At 37.6% G+C, this 18791-nt stretch overlaps 1 protein-coding gene across 2 annotated transcripts in view; it reads right to left on the bottom strand.

Annotated features, from left to right (window-relative positions):
* LOC132202629 (protein decapentaplegic) overlaps positions 1-18791 on the bottom strand; it is a 32681-nt gene that overhangs the window by 8687 nt on the left and 5203 nt on the right. Inside the window, exon 1 of one of the 2 annotated variants that reach the window (XM_059629643.1) lies at positions 2507-2928. The exons of the other annotated variant lie outside the window; for it this stretch is intronic. Coding sequence (XP_059485626.1) covers positions 2507-2631 — 125 coding nt within the window. The 5' untranslated portion in view covers positions 2632-2928. Of the gene's footprint in view, positions 1-2506; positions 2929-18791 lie in introns of those variants that run through there. 2 annotated transcript variants of the gene reach the window in all.

Genomic DNA, 18791 nt, shown 5'->3' with positions numbered 1-18791 from the left:
AGTTTCAAAACACGTGGACTTTTGAGAATTTTGGTGATTCATTCTAAAATAAATTTGTATATGCAAAATTCCAATTAATATTTTGCCATAAACGCCGTAGTATAAATATAATTTGTGCTCTTTTTCATTTATCAGCGAAGAAAAAAAAAGGCGATAAAACGCCGCAATAAAGAAGAGCCCTCAGTCAGCGAGGACTGTATGATTTTGGGGCAAAAAAAGATCACCTCTCCCATTGTGAAGCTCAGGTGAAAAGCTTGTTACTGAAAAGGAGTATTATAAAAGTAATGAACTCCAAGCGCAGCTTTTGGGGAAGAGCAGAGGGGCTGCTCTTAAAATCTCGAAGACAAAATGCGTTCGAAAATCTTGTACTTTGGTTTTACGACACTGAATTTTTAGGAATGCCAAGGTAGCGTTTCTAGTTCTGCGTATGTTTGGAAATTGGCGAAAATCCTGCCTCTCCGAACAGCTAAAAGCCGGCTCAAAATGGTATTGGCGCCAAAAAACCTACGCCATTAAAATAATTAAGCTCACATTAAGAGGCCGGTTGCTCTGCGCGGGTCACGTGCAGAAACGTGAGGAGACTATCAATCGCGGCTTCCGTCGAATCGCAGCTAGTCTTTTCCGAGAAACAATTCGTCATCTTAACAGCATTAAAAACAAACAAACTTCCCTCCGCAACAATTAAATACATACACATCTCAATCAGCTCACGCCCCGATCATTGTGGGGCTGCTTTAAGAGGTTTCAGGCTCAGCAGGACAGGAAAGATTAAGTCATAAGAAGAGAAAAAGGGAGGCTGCACGAAAAGCGCAGGCAGGGAGAGAGAAAGATGCGTCGCGGCAGATAATCCACAATGGAGCAGCAGATGTTGTGGTCCACAACAATATAACGAAATGAATGCGCCACGCAGTCTGCCTTATGCGGTGGAAAATCATTATCGGTTCTCACGTGCTCAGCAGCAGCAGCAGCAGTTCGCTTTTGAAAAGAGCCAAAGATACACTCTCGGAATTATTTTGTCACCGCCTGTCAATGCTCGCTCGCCTTTCAAAACACGCCCCTGCGAGTCAAGCAGGAATTCATTCTTCGCACCATAGCCGCAGCAAAGCAGGACGTCCACGCCAACAATCATTAGCGGATTAGCCCGAATCTAACTGAGAAGCGCGCCGGACAGGTGTTGTTTTGACGGAACGTGCAGCGGAATGCGGTATAATTTTGGCTAATTTGTTCTTGTCTGTTTTTTACAGAGAAATTTCAAAGTCCGAAGGAATATTTTCCTGCTCTGGTGCAGGATGAGTTCGAGAGAGCCGCCGCCGAGATCTCAAGTGTACTCGTGAACGTTTAATTTGCTCTCGAGGCCTCGCCCATAAACTGTAATATTGTTTTATATACGTATGCGCTCGACGGCGCTCGCTGCCTGGACTGACTGAACGAGAAAGAGGCGAGAAAAATATTTCCACTACGGGAGAAGAGGCAGCTCAGGCTACTTATAACGCTTATTTTGCCACACCTTTCTTAAGAAACCTTACAGAAATAACAGATTTAGTGGAAGAAGAAGAAGAAGAAGCTGCTGCCTGCGCGAGAGTTTACCCAACGCTTGCCACTTAAATTCTTCCGAATGTGTGTACTGAGCCAATAAACAATAATCCGATTTGGAGCGAAAATTATAAAAAAAGTATTAAAAAAAAGTGAAATCGGAAAATCATTTCCTCGATTGTCATGATTCACGGATTTAAAAATCAGATTCGGAATTAATTGGAATTGGATGCCACGCTGGCGTTTTATATGCTTTTGTGCTGGTAATTTCCAGCAAAAGGCTGGGCCGAAATTCCAGATAAGTGGTGATTACCGCAGGGTTGCTTCTGGCGTGACGTCACTACGCACATTTGATGGTTCCTAATGACAGCCCAGAGGACAATTTGCGCAGCAAGGGGGAGAGGAAGTGCTCACTGGAATGAAAATTTCTGCCTGCGTTCAGGTGTCCATCAGCGGTGAAGGAAGTGAAACGTATCAAATTCACAGGACCAAAGTTCAATCGGCTGCTGGATGTCCCAGATAAAATCGGCGCATTCACACACGCTTCACGTTTCTCGGCGGCCTCAAGCTCATTTTCGGCACTTTTTTATTTTAATTTCTGTTCAGCGCACGAGGTAAGCGCGTGATTTATTATTTTTTTGTCTCGTTTTGCCTCGGAGATTTTGACGCCCGAGTTTCCGAACTTGAAAAAAAATTCTATTAATTTTGATAATTTATTTCAGGGCGGCCACACCTTTCTCGTCTCATCTGTCACTCGCCGGAGAAATTACACGAGTATAATAATAAATTATTATATATAAAATATTGTAATTGCACCACCTTTCGTTGCACAAATAACTGCGTCGCAGTAAGTTTTCCGCGCGCCGCGCTCGGCGGCGCCGATATCAAAAGTGGACCGCTCACTCTCGCGCGCGCACGTTTCATATGAAATTAATGGATAAATGAAGAAAATGCAAATGCGAGCGCGACTCACCTTGAAAAATCAAACGATGGACGGCGAAATCCTTGTTGAGTTTCAAGGAGCAAAAAACAGTCATCTCCTCGGAGTGGGTTGAGCGCGATGGGCGGACAAACAGCAATATCCTGCACATGACACATGCACGGGCACCAGCAAGGGTCATCACTGGCACACACGGGTCACCTCATGGTGGGCACCGCGCAGTTTCAGACGCACGTGAGAAAAAAATCCAGCAGCAGGGAGAAAAACGCGAGAGAGCGAGCGTAGGAAACGCGACAGTAGGGGCCACTGGCGCTGCGCCGAGAACACTGGCGGGCGAGCGAGCGGCCAGCCCGAGCGAGAGCCGCAGCCAGCCCGCGGAGTAGGAGGAGATGGAGCGAGCGATGGTGCTACTATCTAGCTGACTGACTATCCACCTTCACTCCTCCCCTCTCGCCAACCCTGAGCACAGCCTAAGGGCGAAGGATGCCATCGCACCTGACAATGAGAGCGGAAAAGCAGCCTTTCCATGCAACAACAAAGCTGTTGCTTTTCAATTATTATTAAAATTAATTTGTATTTTTAGTTCATTTTTACTAAAACATATTTATTATTAATTCTAAATTATTTAAATAAAAATGTGTTAAGATTTGGTGCTTTTAGCAAATTTTAAAAAAATTATTACACTTATTTAAATATTTTTTATTATTAAAAATTTGTTAAATATCAACAACTCCACCCAACGGTTGGAAGGACTATGGACTTGTTTTGCATGAGTCAGTAAAATAACCAAAATCAATTTTTTTGCTGATAACGCTAATTATTTTTCTGTCCCAAATCAGCTGCGTAAAATTTATCAATCAAATTAAATTTCCCACCGCAATTAGCCATTTTTTTAAATTTTGTTCTGTTTTGAATTCGTAACGTGAAAAAATTGTAATTGAAACAGATACCAAAATTCATCTTTTTTACTATATTTTTCAGGTATATTAAAAATCCGCTCTCGGTATGAAATATTGCCTTGTTTTAACCCAAAATCTTCCCATAATGTTCCCCCTTTAGCTCTCTGTTAGTCAATTGTGAGAAAATTAATGCCTGCCTGGAACAGGTGAGCGCACGTATCCCACTTTTATGAAATTCCTCCTTATGAATTGCCTCAAGGGTTTGAGAAAACGTTCATCATATTTCTCATTCCAAATTTTGGTAATCAAAAAATTTATTTTTAAAAAAAATCCCGTGAAATTAATAAGTTCGGTCATTTGCTTGTCATTTGAAAGCGAAATTTCTCTTTTGATTCCGGAGGTATAAAACTAAGACTGAGCTCATCACCGTCGTCCTTGACGACGATGCACCAAAAAACAATCGGCCTTAATTATTATAAAAGGGGTCAATAACCTGATTACAAAGTGACCCACAAGGTACCCAATGTTATGCGTTTCCTCGTCGGGCGTTCTCGTTCGAACGATTTCAAAATTCGCCAGCGACCGCGCCAGCAAAACGTCACAGGCGCCACCCTATATACATACATAACACAAGTTGTGTTTTTTTTTCATTATATTATTCGAAATGTGTTCCTTATACCGGCAGCTAGAGTAGCGCGCGTCGTTATAATGTGCTGCGGACACTCGTTATGGTCCCCCGAGGCTGCAAAAGTAGCGTATTTAGACATGCGTGTATAAATTAAGGAGAGATTTTTTTCTGCACAGAAAAATCAGATGGAAATTTTGTATATATACGAATAATTATGTATTTTGAGGCATTTAATTGAGATACGGGGCTCGATTCTTTCACCGGCGCGACGGAATCAGCAGCAGCATCTTTTGGTATGAATAAGTCTGCGCACAACTTGTTCTTTCTCTCTGCTCTGATATGTGAATTAAAATTGCTGGAGGCTTCACGCGAAATATTTAAGTGGCCAGCAGCACGCGTCAGTTTGGCGCCGGGACTTTATTATGGCAGTTAGCTACTGTGCACCTTGCATACGAAATCATATAACGCGATCATTTCACCCAGCAGCAGCAGCAGCAGCAGCAGCCATCAAAACTTCACGTTTTCTCGTGCGCGCAGAAACGGTTGTTATATTATCCCACCTAAGGGAGCGCGAGGAAAAAACCTGAAAAGTGGCAAACATCTCATAAACAAATAAATTGCCTCTAATGGAGAGCGCTTGTGTGCCCTTAGCTCGGCAGCATTCATTTTATTGCTGCCCCGCACAATTAATTTAATGGGCGATTCCAATTTTTCAACCACGGCTCTAAGTGAATGACCTGTGGCTATTAATGAGAAATTTTTCTCTCCGAGCACGAGAGAGATGTGCTCATGCCGCTGCCGAAATACATAAATAATGTTGTTGAGTTGTAAAATTTGGCTGCTTTGGTGCTAAAATTGAGACCGGCAGGCCCGCAAATTGAGACGTGAGTGCCAAATTAATTGGGGCTATAAAGGCATTTTTCCAGTTTGGAAATGTGTGCATTAACAAATTTATGAGTTCGACTGAAGTGACTCTTAGCGTTTTATGGCGGCAGCCCCATTTCTGAACACAAACTTTATTGCCATATTTTAATCTCGCAGCTTCTTCTCGCAACGGCTGCGAAAACGAAGCGAGCAAAAGTGTTGTTATGTCAATTGCGGAGGGAAAAGTGTTTCTTTTACCTTTTTGAGGCTCACTGAGACAGATGATATTTTTCATGAATATTCTTGCTGGTTCTTTTTCCAAAAATTCCCTGTCTTTCAAATGAATTTTCAAAAAAATAGATTGATATCAACATATGAATTTTTACAATTTGAAAAATAAGAAACAACAACATAACAATAAAAAAAAGCGTGTTTGCTATATTGTTGTTTATTTTTCCACATTGTTACAAAAACATTGTTTACATTCAGTTGTTGACCTAATTAATTAAAAAAAGGTAATTGTTGGACAAAACGTCACCATATCACTAAGACTTACATTGTTGTCATTGCATCGAATTAAAAATGAATCATAACTAAATCAATATAAAACCTTTTGGGATTTCTAATGCAATTTGCATTTTGTAGTCAGGCGATTGAAAAAAAAATATATTAAATATTTTTGTTTCAATTTAATTAAATTTAATAAATTTTAAATATTATTTTTTAATTTCACATGACACAAGTCTCATAAAAGTCTGAAATTTCAACAGATTAAACATTTTATTGAATAAAAAATTAAATATGTTTGATATGTTTTATGAAATAAAAAAAAAATACTGTACTTCGAAATATTTTAATAAAATTAAACAAAAAATATGCATGTCTCAGTTATATTTATCATATTTATATTCTTCTTTGATAATTTTATGATTTTTTTTTTAAATTATTACGTTTCTGCTGATTTTTGTTACATCCATTAAGTTTTTCAATATGAAGCATTTTTTTTTTGCGGATTAAAAGATGGAGTTAAGGGAAGATTTCAGAACACCGATATAAGAGAAGGCATCACTCATCGCGGACGTCGAGTGCAGCAGTTTTTCCGCCCTGCTCACTTCTCGGCCTTCCTCTCTCAACAAAGTATTGACATTTATTTATTGCTTTTTGCTCGGCCGTGATTTTTGATTCATTGCGGCCAAGACCAGTTGTGTTTTATCTCTGCTCTCGCTCGACGTGGTGCGTTCAGAGAGAACTTGAAACTCATAATAACCGCAGAGATATTTCCCTTATCAGCCATCAATGTTCCTCTTCTCAGACTTCAGACCCGGCCATCATCTTGATTGAACACAACAATAATAATAATTGGATAACTTTTCAGCGCACCGAATTAATAAAAGTTACTCGGGCGAAAATTAATAAATTAATAAAATATTTTTCCAAATTTTACCAAGTTCTACAACTAAAAATGCAAAATGGCATCTTTGGAGTTAAAATTTTGCAAAATTAACGCAAAGCATGGTTTAATAATATAAAACCTTGAAAAGAGTCATGTTGAAAGACAACGACAAGTTGGAAAAGATTTTAATTGTTCTTTTCGGCCTCTCTGCGACTTGGATTGGCTTTCAAATAAGGAAAAATTTGTCATGTGTGGTGGCGGCCTCGGCTGAAAAATCTCCACCTGCAGCTCTCGGCGATCGAGCAGGGAAAGAGGCGCAGCGGCACAACCAGATCTGCAGCTTTTAATAAAACATTTATTTTTGTGAATGAAATTTTTCAACGCGCGCATCGTGCCTTGTTATGTACTAAATACATCTGCGTCGGGGCACGAAAGACAATGGCGTGTGCAAATTCAGGCCTGTTATACGCGAACGCAACGAAAGGAATACACGAGAGCGATACAATTTATGTGCCGGAGCGATGAGCGCGTTTTTTGCCCGCACAAGCGGATCTATTCTTGTCACATCAGCCGCAGAGTCGCAGAATGAGAAGAAGAGAGTTAAACATCACGACATCAAACCACCGCACCGCGCGCAACTTTTTCTGCATTTCCACTTTCTGAAAGGCACACACTGTCCGCCGTCCGGACCCAAGCGGCGGTCGACACGTTTTTGCCCAGCAGCTGGCCTTCAAAAATCTGCCCCAGCTGAGAGGCTCAAAAACTTCCATCCCAACTTAATAATAATTTAATACGAAACTCTCATAATCTGTCAATAATTAAGCATAACAAAATATCTGAACTTGATATTTTTTTAATCAAAAAAAATCCACCAGCATCATGAGACCAATCAAATTTGTATATTTCCCTTATTTTTTTTTTAATAAAAAATAGATTGCTAAAAAGGTTAAAATATCAGTTTACCTTAAAAATATATTTAATGCGGAGAAATATTATAATTTTTTACTATACAAAATATATATTTAATTAATAAAACATAGATGAAGATTGAATATCTTTTCAATGAAGTCCAAAATTTTTTTAAATTTTTTTGCTTGCATAATTTATCAAATGAGTGAATATTTGCGACGAATACAAAGCAATTGACCCTCTATATTATAACAGGTTCTTAAGCGACCCTGTGAATCTTTACCGGGTCTTTCTTTTCCACTCACACTCACAATCGATTGTGTTACTTTCCCTTGGCTAATTGATAAAATTTAAAATTTTATCGTGCTAATTGTAAGTAATATTCATAATTCGTTGCTGGTTATACACTTTAAATTGCTTGATTCAATATGAATTTGGTTTCTTGCGAAAGTTTCCAAGTAAGATTTCAACCTCAAAATATGCATGCCTGCAAAAATTAATTTATTTCTTTTGCATTGGTCATTATTCATTTGAACTGTTTTTCAAGATTTTTTTCATTTGACACTTTTTCAGTTTTTTTTTTCAATCTTCTCTGATCTTTTTGTAGTTTGCTACTGTAGAAAATAAAAAAAACCTGCAGGATTTCTTAATCCAGCCTGGTTTTTCTTTAGAAATTATTATCTAATTAAAGAATTCGAATTTTCCTCTAAATTTTCATCGCTTTTTTACAATAATTTTTGCGTAATGCATATCATTCGTCTTTTCCTCATCAAATACAACAAACAACATTTTGATTGATACAGAGCAAAATTTTCCTTATCAAGAGCAATAAGTATGTCCGTGCGTGGTAGTTCTGAGAATCGAGTATAGCGGGTCAAAGTTCACGCTGGCGAACAGCTGTTCTCATCTCACATTCGAGAGATGGGACAAACATAAATTAATACAAGAAAAACATACACGAGGGCAATCGGCTTGATAAGAGCGCATGTACGTGCTTTATCATGGGTGGTCACTGACATGATGCGCGAGCGCGCCTTTCACACTCTCGCTCCATTCCGAGAGTGAGATGTTCTTTGATTATATTTTTCATATGCATGCGCCGAGTAAAGCGCCTTAGCAACAGTAAATTGCCACTGCCGGGGCTCTCCCCTGACCGAGACTATATGATGTGATAAATTTTTAGGTCACCACCAGACGACATTTCAATTAATCTCCATCAATCGACCAAAATTATCAGCGCAGCAGTGGACGAAGAGGCGCGTGACTTTTGCTTCCTGGCGAGCGCAGAGCATCTTTAAATAACACAAACAACACAACAGCTGGCTCATTTCCGATAACACAAATAATTTTAAAAATAAGAAGATTTTACATTTTGGAAATTTTATATCAATAACAACAAGGCTCAATGTAAATTATTCCCATAATTATTTAATAGTTGTGCTTTTAGTTTAATTTTTAAATTATGATATTTGACAAATTTTTGGAATTGAGTTTTCTAAATATATCCATATCTGTTTGAATTTTTTTTAATATTCAGCCAGTGACAATTCTCAAACGAACAAATTTAATTGAAAAATTATTTATTTATTTGTTACTTTTAATTGTAATAATTATTTTATCGGTCTATGAAATAATTCATAAGCCGGAATTGATCAAACAAACGTGAGAAATAACGGCTTTGCCTCTTTTCAAAATTATTTTATTCTTAAAAATAAATGCGAGAACCATTATTACATGAATTCTGTTCTTTGGCTCTGACAATAGAACAAGCCGTTCGGACGGGAAATCGAAGCAAGTTGAACACACGTGAAACCGTGTCTGATGTGTCTCGGGCTTGTCAGATTCATTTCCTGGGCGTTTTGTTAGAATATTTGGCATGATTCACTCTGCTGAAAACCGCGGGAATAGCGCGGAGCAAAATAAATTCCTTTGACTTGTTCGCATGAAAAATATATGCGCGAGAATGAATCACGCCGGTCGAGGGGCTTCCTGATTGCGCTCTCGATCTCTATAATACTCGCACACGTATTAAATTATAGTGATCTGCACACGAATACAATTATGCTAATGCCGCGCGGATCGAACTTAATATTTTCTCATAAAGAGCAGCAGCTCGGCTGATAAATATATAAAGTGCTCTCCGCGGGGCAGAAAAGGCCTGTGGGAACCTATAATGAATTTTTTACAACGTTCATATAATGTGGTTGCAAATTCCTCACATACCTTTCTGCGTGGCGAAAATCATATTATTTTTAAATAACAAGAAAGTAAACATTAATTGAAATTTACTTCAGAGATAAAATGTATATCAAATATTATTTTGGTATAGAATCAAATTTTGAAAAAAATTAGTCATTAATTTGTACTTATTTTTTACATAATATTATTTTGCAATTTACATCTTTTCATGAGCTCAAAAATGATTCAATTTACTTTGTACAAAAAATTTTTTTCAGCCCGCAGAATATTAAATTTTCTCTATTGTGTATAAATTGTTTTAAAATATATTTACAATTATAAGTTGAAATTTGAACATTTAAGTTCATTTTCATGCAGAGCACTGCTTTTCTCGTTCAGTTTCTGAATCAACATTAAATTTTAAAGTTATCAACAGTTAATTTTTAAACTCTTAATTAATTTTTGAGTTAAGTGTCACGCGGAGCTTGTTAACGTTTCTCACTTAATTGTGCCAGGCAAAAGTGGTGCAATCAGGCGGAAGCCAGCAATGGAATAATCATCATATTCGGCTTCCTCTCGTCTCATTAATCGAAAGGAGAATTGAGTCGTTGGCAGATAAGCAGCAGTACCGCTCTGGAAATAGAAGCAAACGACACCCTCGGAGAGGCGCTCGCTATATAGCTCGGTCGAGATTATTGGTGCAAAAATGGACTGCGCGAGCAAAATACATTTGATTTAGTTATAGTTCCGCAGTAAAAAATGCACGCGACATTATAAAATGTTTTATCAGCGCAGTGGTTTTGCTGGCATGATGCGTCGTCATCGGCTGCCGAGCCGGTTAAGTCTGGAAAAAACCGGATTTGAATATATGTGGACAATACAAACACCATGTTATGTAAAAAGACCCTTGATGACGTAGGTTGTCTTATGCAAATTATGTGATTACTGATTGCACGGGTTTACCTTAATTGCAAATTACAGAATCCTGCGCATAATAATCTTAAAACATGCAAATAACGTTTTATTGTTTATAAGCATTAAGGTCTGATTAAAGTAATTAAAATTTCTTTCCTCTTTTGCAAATTCTGATTATTTTTAACGGAAATTGTCGAGAATAAGTTGAAGTAAATAAAAATATAGGTCGGCGATAATTCCTGAAAGGTACAATGCGTTGGCAAGGGTCATGCGATCCTTACCATTTTCTAGGAGCTTAAAGACCATACCAAGAGGTTTTCAAAAATATATAGTTTTACCCCAATATCTCAAAATTTACGGGTTTTACGGGACGTTCAAAATTGGATTTTGGAAATTTTCAAACGGCTGTATCTCGGCTTCCCGTGGTCGTAGAACAAAAATCCGGGTATGGCTGGATTTCTCTCAGCAAGCTCTACAACTTTGCTGTTGGGTACAAAATTGAGGGTCACAGGTCAAGGTCACTTTTGGTGACCTCGTGACCTTTGACCTCAAATTTGACAATTTGCCGCCACTTTTTTTACAAATCTGAGATAGCCATTTTGTAGAGCGTAAAATTTTACATAAAATACGTTCTTAAAAAAAGTGGTATGTATCACCCGTTTTTTATTTGAAAAATAAGAAACGCAAAAAACGTGGTTTTCCGAGCTCTGGATGATGAAAAATAACTTTGAGCCTCTGTAACTTTTTTCCTGTTATATTTAGGACAACATAAGTAATGACAAAAAGTGATCCACTTGACTTGTTCTTTCAGACCACGTGTCGCACGTAGTGACCTGGTAACAAAAGGTCATTGACCCTGGTGACCTTTGACCTTACCACAATATATTTTGCAAGTGTGATACATCGTTGGAAAGAAAACATTAAGAGGAACACTTTGGTGCCAGGATTTTTGCCGCAGCTTTATTAGAAGCGGAATTATCGCAGATCTAACAATAATTTTTCTCAATTTTTATATTTTCACTTAGGAAATATTGCAATAACTCTGCTTCTAATAAAGCTACAGCAAAAATCCTGGCACCAAAGTGTTCCTCTTAATGTGTTCTTTCCAACGATGTATCACACTTGCAAAATATATTGTGGTAAGGTCAAAGGTCACCAGGGTCAATGACCTTTTGTTACCAGGTCACTACGTGCGACACGTGGTCTGAAAGAACAAGTCAAGTGGATTACTTTTTGTCATTACTTATGTTGTCCTAAATATAACAGGAAAAAAGTTACAGAGGCTCAAAGTTATTTTTCATCATCCAGAGCTCGGAAAACCACGTTTTTTGCGTTTCTTATTTTTCAAATAAAAAACGGGTGATACATACCACTTTTTTTAAGAACGTATTTTATGTAAAATTTTACGCTCTACAAAATGGCTATCTCAGATTTGTAAAAAAAGTGGCGGCAAATTGTCAAATTTGAGGTCAAAGGTCACGAGGTCACCAAAAGTGACCTTGACCTGTGACCCTCAATTTTGTACCCAACAGCAAAGTTGTAGAGCTTGCTGAGAGAAATCCAGCCATACCCGGATTTTTGTTCTACGACCACGGGAAGCCGAGATACAGCCGTTTGAAAATTTCCAAAATCCAATTTTGAACGTCCCATAAAACCCGTAAATTTTGAGATATTGGGGTAAAACTATATATTTTTGAAAACCTCTTGGTATGGTCTTTAAGCTCCTAGAAAATGGTAAGGATCGCATGACCCTTGCCAACGCATTGTACCTTTCAGGAATTATCGCCGAGGTATAAATCAGATCTAAATATTAACTCCTTAATAAAAATGAAATACATAAGAAATTATAAAAAACATAATTGTATAGCTGAAAAATTACTGCACATATTGAAAATGAGTTTTCAATGATCATTAAGGCTTTGAAATCGTAGGAGCAAATGTTTTTAAACAAATTTAATTTTCAAAAACTACATTTCTTTGTAACTGAAAAATAGTATATTTAAAGATTGAAAATATCGGAAAATATTCCACATTGCGTGCTATAGCGTTCATCCCTCTATGCTGCACACAAACTGTTCTCACGCTAGGCCATATTTTCTATCCATTTTTAAAATTCATATCATATTAAAAAGCAGATTCGAGAAAGGTGCATGCACGTTCCACATTCCGAGCGATGACTAAATAACTTGAGCATCATCTCCTGGGCGGTCTTAATTATCAAGCGGGGATGATATAATTGATTTATTTATAACAAAGCGCGCGGCTGCGTGCACCATTTACATTATTTTCTACCTGGCTCGCGGCAGGTGGATTGAATAACAGACGACGAGAACGGAAAAAGGTATATTACATTTCTAAACGTTCAAATATAAATAAAGTCATTATGCGCTGCATCTCTCTCTCTGCGTGATTTTGTGATAAACGAGCCGACTAACAGGGCGAAACGACCCCCGTTTTCGAACCCATTCAACTTGCAGGGCGAACGAATTCCATTAAAAATTAATTTCACATTTGAAAATGAAACGCGCGTGTGTGTTTGCGTTTCGAGTGAAAAACATAATTTAATGCGCGCGGCAAAGGGATAATATTTCAAGGCAGTTGCGTTCGCTTCTCTCAGCGCACAGGTGTACAGCATTTTTGAAGCAGGGAGGCCTGACCCTTGGCGCAGTCAGAGGTCCATCGCTCCCAGCTCTATCGCTACTCGCGCCACAGAGGCCTCATTTCTTCTTCTCTAGACAGATCCCCTCTCTGCGAGCAGCACATCCATGCGATTATTTTCGGGCCATAAATTAAAATCCTCACAAGGCCCGAGCATAGTTAGTTTTATTGCAACTTTTCACCGGCCAGCGATGGAAAAGAAAATCAACACAAATATAAAACTCTCTCGCCAGGTATACAACGAAAACCAGCCGCGTCACCCAAGCTGCGAGGAAAACAAACGTCGGCAAATAGCAATTTATATGGAATACGAGTAAAATTATCTCTCTTTTCCTTGAATTGAATTGCAGAATTGAAATCTCGGCAGCCTTATAATTCAATGCAAATGTGTCAAAGCCGCGCATTCAGCAAGCAACGCGCGAGCAGAGACGATGCACATAAATAAGTCTGCGGTTTTTTACACTTCACGCACGCCCTGACGCGCGAGAATGCTTTTCAAGCTAGTGTGAATTTCCTCAGAGTTGCTGTCAATTAGCGCGAAAGATTTATTGCGGCTCTTTTTCTTGCGTCTTGTGCCATTATTTCATTTATAAAATAATTTTGCAATAAATTCAGGCGGACGTGAAAATCCAATCGATTCCATTAGCTTGAGGATGAAATTTTGTTCCTGATATGCTCCTTCAAATATTTGCAAATTAAATAAGATCCAAGATCAAGGAGAGCAAAGAACTTTTTCAATAAGAAATTATAAAAATCAATTAAATTATAAAAAAAACCATTTCATTTAAATAAAAGAGAGCTAAAATTAGTACTATCTAAATATTTTAGTTCTGAGCAATGTATAAATTTATTATATTCTAATTCAATTTAAATTAGTAAGAAATTTTAATTTTTAAAGTGTTATTCTTGCAATTATTATTTTGGTATAGCACTTGAAATGTTCATTATTTGATTAAATAAAATCCGGCTTCCTTACTTAGTGAAGATGAGCAATTTTTTCTTGCAATTTCTAAATGCATACAGAAGCGCAATCAATTTGCTTCCATCTTCACCGAAGAAGCCAAGTATTTAATCTTTAAATTAGGAAATTTATTAATTTTCAAATTAAAATTAATTAAATATTACAATAATATAAACTAGCTTCAAATGTATTTGGGGGTTGCAAGTGTTAAGAGCAGGGAACTTTCACCCAGAGGCGTGGGAACGTTTTGTTTCAAAATGCTAATCGCTTCAAGGGAATTTCCTCTTAAGAAAACGAAGAGGAGTCGGAAAAAGTCGGCGCGCAGAGGAGGCCAAGAGCGAATGGTGCGTGTGTGTGTGTGTTGTGTGTAATATCCATTAAGCAGCATTAACAGACAGCTTGGGCCCATAAGTGAGTATGCCATCCTTCACGGCAGTCACCCCACCCACCTTGGAATACATCAACCTGCTTCAGGTGTTTTTGCCTAGGTATATATTTGTAGTACACACTCGCGGCAGCGCAGCACATATTTGAGCATCACACACACATAACACACAAACTTCTTCTGCTTTTCTCTCCCGGGGACGGACCGTCGAAGGAAAATATTTCAAGAGATTCCTTTCATTGGCCACCTTGGAGAGAATAAAAAATGCTTTATGTGTCTAAAGTGCGGTCAAAATAATGGCTTTGTTTTAAGAGATACCGGGTTGAGAGCTCTCTTCGCGCGCCTTGATGGACCCCCAACACCATTTTTATAGCGTTTCTCCTATTCTCACAGGGTTTTTTTTTGGATGATGTGAAAAGCAAACCGTCAACGTCGATGATGAATGGGATGTTTGTACACACATTACATGAATGTAATATTAAGCGTGACCAGCAAGAACACAAGGTATTGTTTAAAAAAAATTTACCATGATATTCTTGAGTTTTGTATCAAATATTTTAAATGCTAAAGAGTAGAATTTTCATTTTTTATTCTTCAGATTTAAGTCCATTCGTTTAAACATTTTTGAGATTGGAAAATCTCAAAATGAATTCATAGAATTTATTGAGGAATTGTTTTTTTATAAAAGAATCTTCCTTTTTTATTTTAATTGAATCTAAATCACTTACTACTGCGGCTTTCGGTCGAGCATCAAAGATATTCCGAGCGTTCGAACACAAGAGTCATGTTGATGAAAAGCACACGCACCAATTTAATCCCACAAGCTATCTCGCTTCTCGTTTTCATGATACTTATTACAGAGCTCGGCAGACGGACAATCGAAAATAATTTCTGGCGGCCGCGGCATAATATATAACGCACAAGTCAGGTGGACGATCGAATGCGAGCACGCCGGCAATAATCATTATCGGTTTTACTTAAAGCTAGGCCGACCAGCCAATAAAACCTTTTTATAGTTTACGATACATATTTTTTTTTTTCTTAAATCAAATTGTATCGAGAGCGCGGCGAGAGAGCGCAGGATAAAATAATAATGACGATGCTTTTTAAATTCCTCTCCACGGGCATATATACTCAGATTTAGAGTGCTGCCTTTATGGAACACCTGGGCATCATCTCGCTCTTTCAGGTACCCCTCCCTGAAAATACTCGCCGCGCGCAGATGTTGAATAATTCACTGCTGCCGCGAGCCGCCGCCGCGACTGGGCCATCCGCGATCGTTTCCCACACCTTCGCACTCTCGTCGCGCGGTATTTGCGCGCGAATCGTCTCGATCCGTCTGCAAAATTTCGTGACACTTTTTAGATCCGCCGCACAAAAGCAGCCGGGGAAAGAAAGACTTGAAAGCAAAACCGCCCCAGTGTGGTTTTCACCATTATTTTTGCTTTTGTATTTTGCTACGCGGCGGCTTAAGAGACAATTTTCTGTGAAAAATCGCGCGCATGGCCTGAAAACCCTTTGTGTGGAATGAATCAATCATTATAATATTTTAATAAAATATATCAAGGAATTTTTCATAAGTAAGTTCAATTAAGGATTTGTAAAGAAATATACGAAGTGAAACAACGTTCTCTCTGCTCTGGCTGGCTGTTGGCTCTCTTGTCTTTTTGTATATAATATTGCTGCAGGGGTTATAAATGAAAATACCATCATCATCAAAAGCTGGCGAGCAGGTCGGAGAAGAGAGGGAGAGACCGTGCAACATCAGAAAAGAGCTTCTTTTTCTCAGCACATAACAATTAATCATCAAAAGTCACGATGAAATAAGAAGAAAAAATCAAGCCGGCGAGTTGAGTGAAAATGCTGCTCAAAACCTACTACGCAGAGCGGTGATGCCGAACTCGCCCCGCGGCCAAAATTACATTTATTAAAGCCTAATTGAGGAATGTTTTCATTTTTGCTCTCGTTGTTCTTCCTCGGATCCGCAGACACCACGATTCAGCCGCGCGCATTGAAGTCCTGGCGAGCGCCTGTCGAGTATGCAACGTGCCGGTCGCGCCGGCCGAGGTTTGCAGTTCCGAGACGCGGAGAACGATTTTATTTGGATTTTTATGAAACTCAGCCTCGAAATTGTGCGTTTTCCAAAATGCGACGGTGAAAGTTTCACACCTGGCCGCGTGACAAGAATTGCTGGCTCGAGGGCCGTCTGCGACTGGTGTGCTGGGAGAGCCAAGTGTCATGCGTTTTCGAACACCTGCATTTTAAGGTCAGAGGTCGACGTTGGCTTGCACACATCCTTAGCTGCACTTTTGAATTCGAACCGATTCAGACTCTCTCAGCTACGAGTCAACTCAAATGCCTAAATTTTAAAGTTTCGTTAAGAAAAAGCTGTTTTTGCAATTTTTTTTATACCTCCAATCATATTTTTTGTCTGGATTGGTATATATTTTTTGTAAATTTTGTTCCTAAATAAAAATAAAAATTCTGAGGTGCGTGTTTCATTCAATTTTTCTTACAGAGTTTTGGTAAAATCACTAAAACCTCTCAAAAATATCAGTTAAATGTTGATGATGACTTTTAAAAGTTTTGTAAAATTATCAAAATGTTCTCGATGAAATAAAAAAATATTGCAATTAGTAATATAACTCCATGTAGAGTAATTAATTATTAATCCACATTAAATTTCAAACAAAGTTTTTAGCTTTGAGGTTACTTTTTAAATTATAAATTATCTCATAAAACTCCTGACTCTGTAAAAATTAGAAATAATTCAACATTTTGATTTCTCCAGAATTTAATTTGCTTGTTAACGTTTTTTTTTATGTCTGGACAGTGTAAAACATTATTCATTATTGCAACAATGCGACAGTTAATAAACTTATGAATAAATTTAGTTCGTTAAGAGCGGACAAAAAGCAGTTAAAATTTTCTTGAAAAATGCTAATATTTTTTTTAATATGTAGATTCCGATGGTTATTTTATATTTTGCAAGAAAAAGGGGACCGTTATTTTTATGTTCCAATGGAAAAAATAACGAAAAGTAAGCGAACGTGCTGCATATCATGTCTTTTTGCAAAAAATTAAACTTAATGCAGACTTATATGCAAATAAAATATCGCACTGGTCACGAAGCTGCGTCAAAGCAGGAAGAGGAAGCGCGCTGAAAAATCCATAAAACAACGTCTGAACTTGGTATATTCCGCAGAGACGAGAGATGAAATGCAAACGACATTGAAATCAGCATGAGCAGCAGCCATATACATTTTGAACTGTCTCCGGTTGTGTGCGCGAATTAGACGCTCTGCGCGTCAAGAATTATTTCCATGAAAAAAGATTTAAAAACGAGCCTGCGCGAGCGCAATTTGAGAATGAAAGAAAAGAATATATATATACATGCCCGCGATGCCAATCTTGCACGCAATGGTCTGTCATTTTTTGCTTTTGTCGCACCTGGCACGTGAAATATTGAGTGTCTCGTGCAGCGTGCGTGTGTTGCAAGAGTTGAGCTCTCCCGCAGCTGCATTTGATCAAATGCACTTCAAGGGCGTCTTCTGCTTGCGCTCTTTCAATAAAATATATTTTGCCATCGCACGCCGTCAAATTAATTTTCTTATCTGATCTCATCTCTTGAGCGAGAGACCGCCTGCCTGCACCATTGGATTGCATTTTATACACACAGTGGCCACCGACGGCACATATTATAATAATAATTGATATACCGAGATGAGTTAGTTTTTATTATCGCAAGAGCAAAAAATCGCCAGCCAAGATTTAAAATAATAATGTTGAAACGAGAGACGAGTAAATAATACTCTCGGTGGTCGTGAGGATAAACTGTTGGTATACAGTTCTTGTACCAGTAGCAATTAAAAATTAATCAACACGCTATAATATGTGTCGTCGTAGAAGCGTGACCAATAATTTTATTATTGACAAAAAAAACTTTGGAATTGATAGGCCATTAAAGTGTAGCATTGAGCATATATAATATGCGCGCTTAATCAGAAATGAAGATATTGCTTTTATGTTTTATTATGCCATAATTAATACCATTAATTAACAATAGATGGATTTATAATGAAAAAAGACAAAAGTAGAGTATGTTTGTGGACAGTATAAAAAGACTCAGCATCATCTTCATGAAATTTTAAGCTACTATATTTTTAAATTTTTAAAAACATCTGATGTGTTTGAGGTTTTACTTAATTATTATGATAATATAATAATCATTCACGATCAGAAATTATATAATTGAACATTTAAGGTAATTTGAAATCACCAGATTTTTAATTTCATATTACATAACAGAAATCAGTTACATATTGAAAATTCGTTATTAACAATTATTATTAAAAAAAATATACAGAACAAATTTATTAACTTCTTTGAAAATTTTGATTTTTAATTAATTTATAAATTAGTAGTGAATGATAACGTTATTTAATTTATTATCAACTTCTTAATTAACGTTTTTGCAAAAAAATCTTTTAAAATCATAATTTTTTTAATATAAAATGCATCCCTCTTA

This window comes from Neocloeon triangulifer, unplaced genomic scaffold (assembly GCF_031216515.1).
Source record: "Neocloeon triangulifer isolate White Clay Creek 2 clone unplaced genomic scaffold, ASM3121651v1 ptg000015l, whole genome shotgun sequence".
Classification (NCBI taxonomy): domain Eukaryota; kingdom Metazoa; phylum Arthropoda; class Insecta; order Ephemeroptera; family Baetidae; genus Neocloeon; species Neocloeon triangulifer.
Note: the sequence above shows the minus strand (reverse complement) of the source record. Positions and strands in the feature narration are given on the sequence as shown.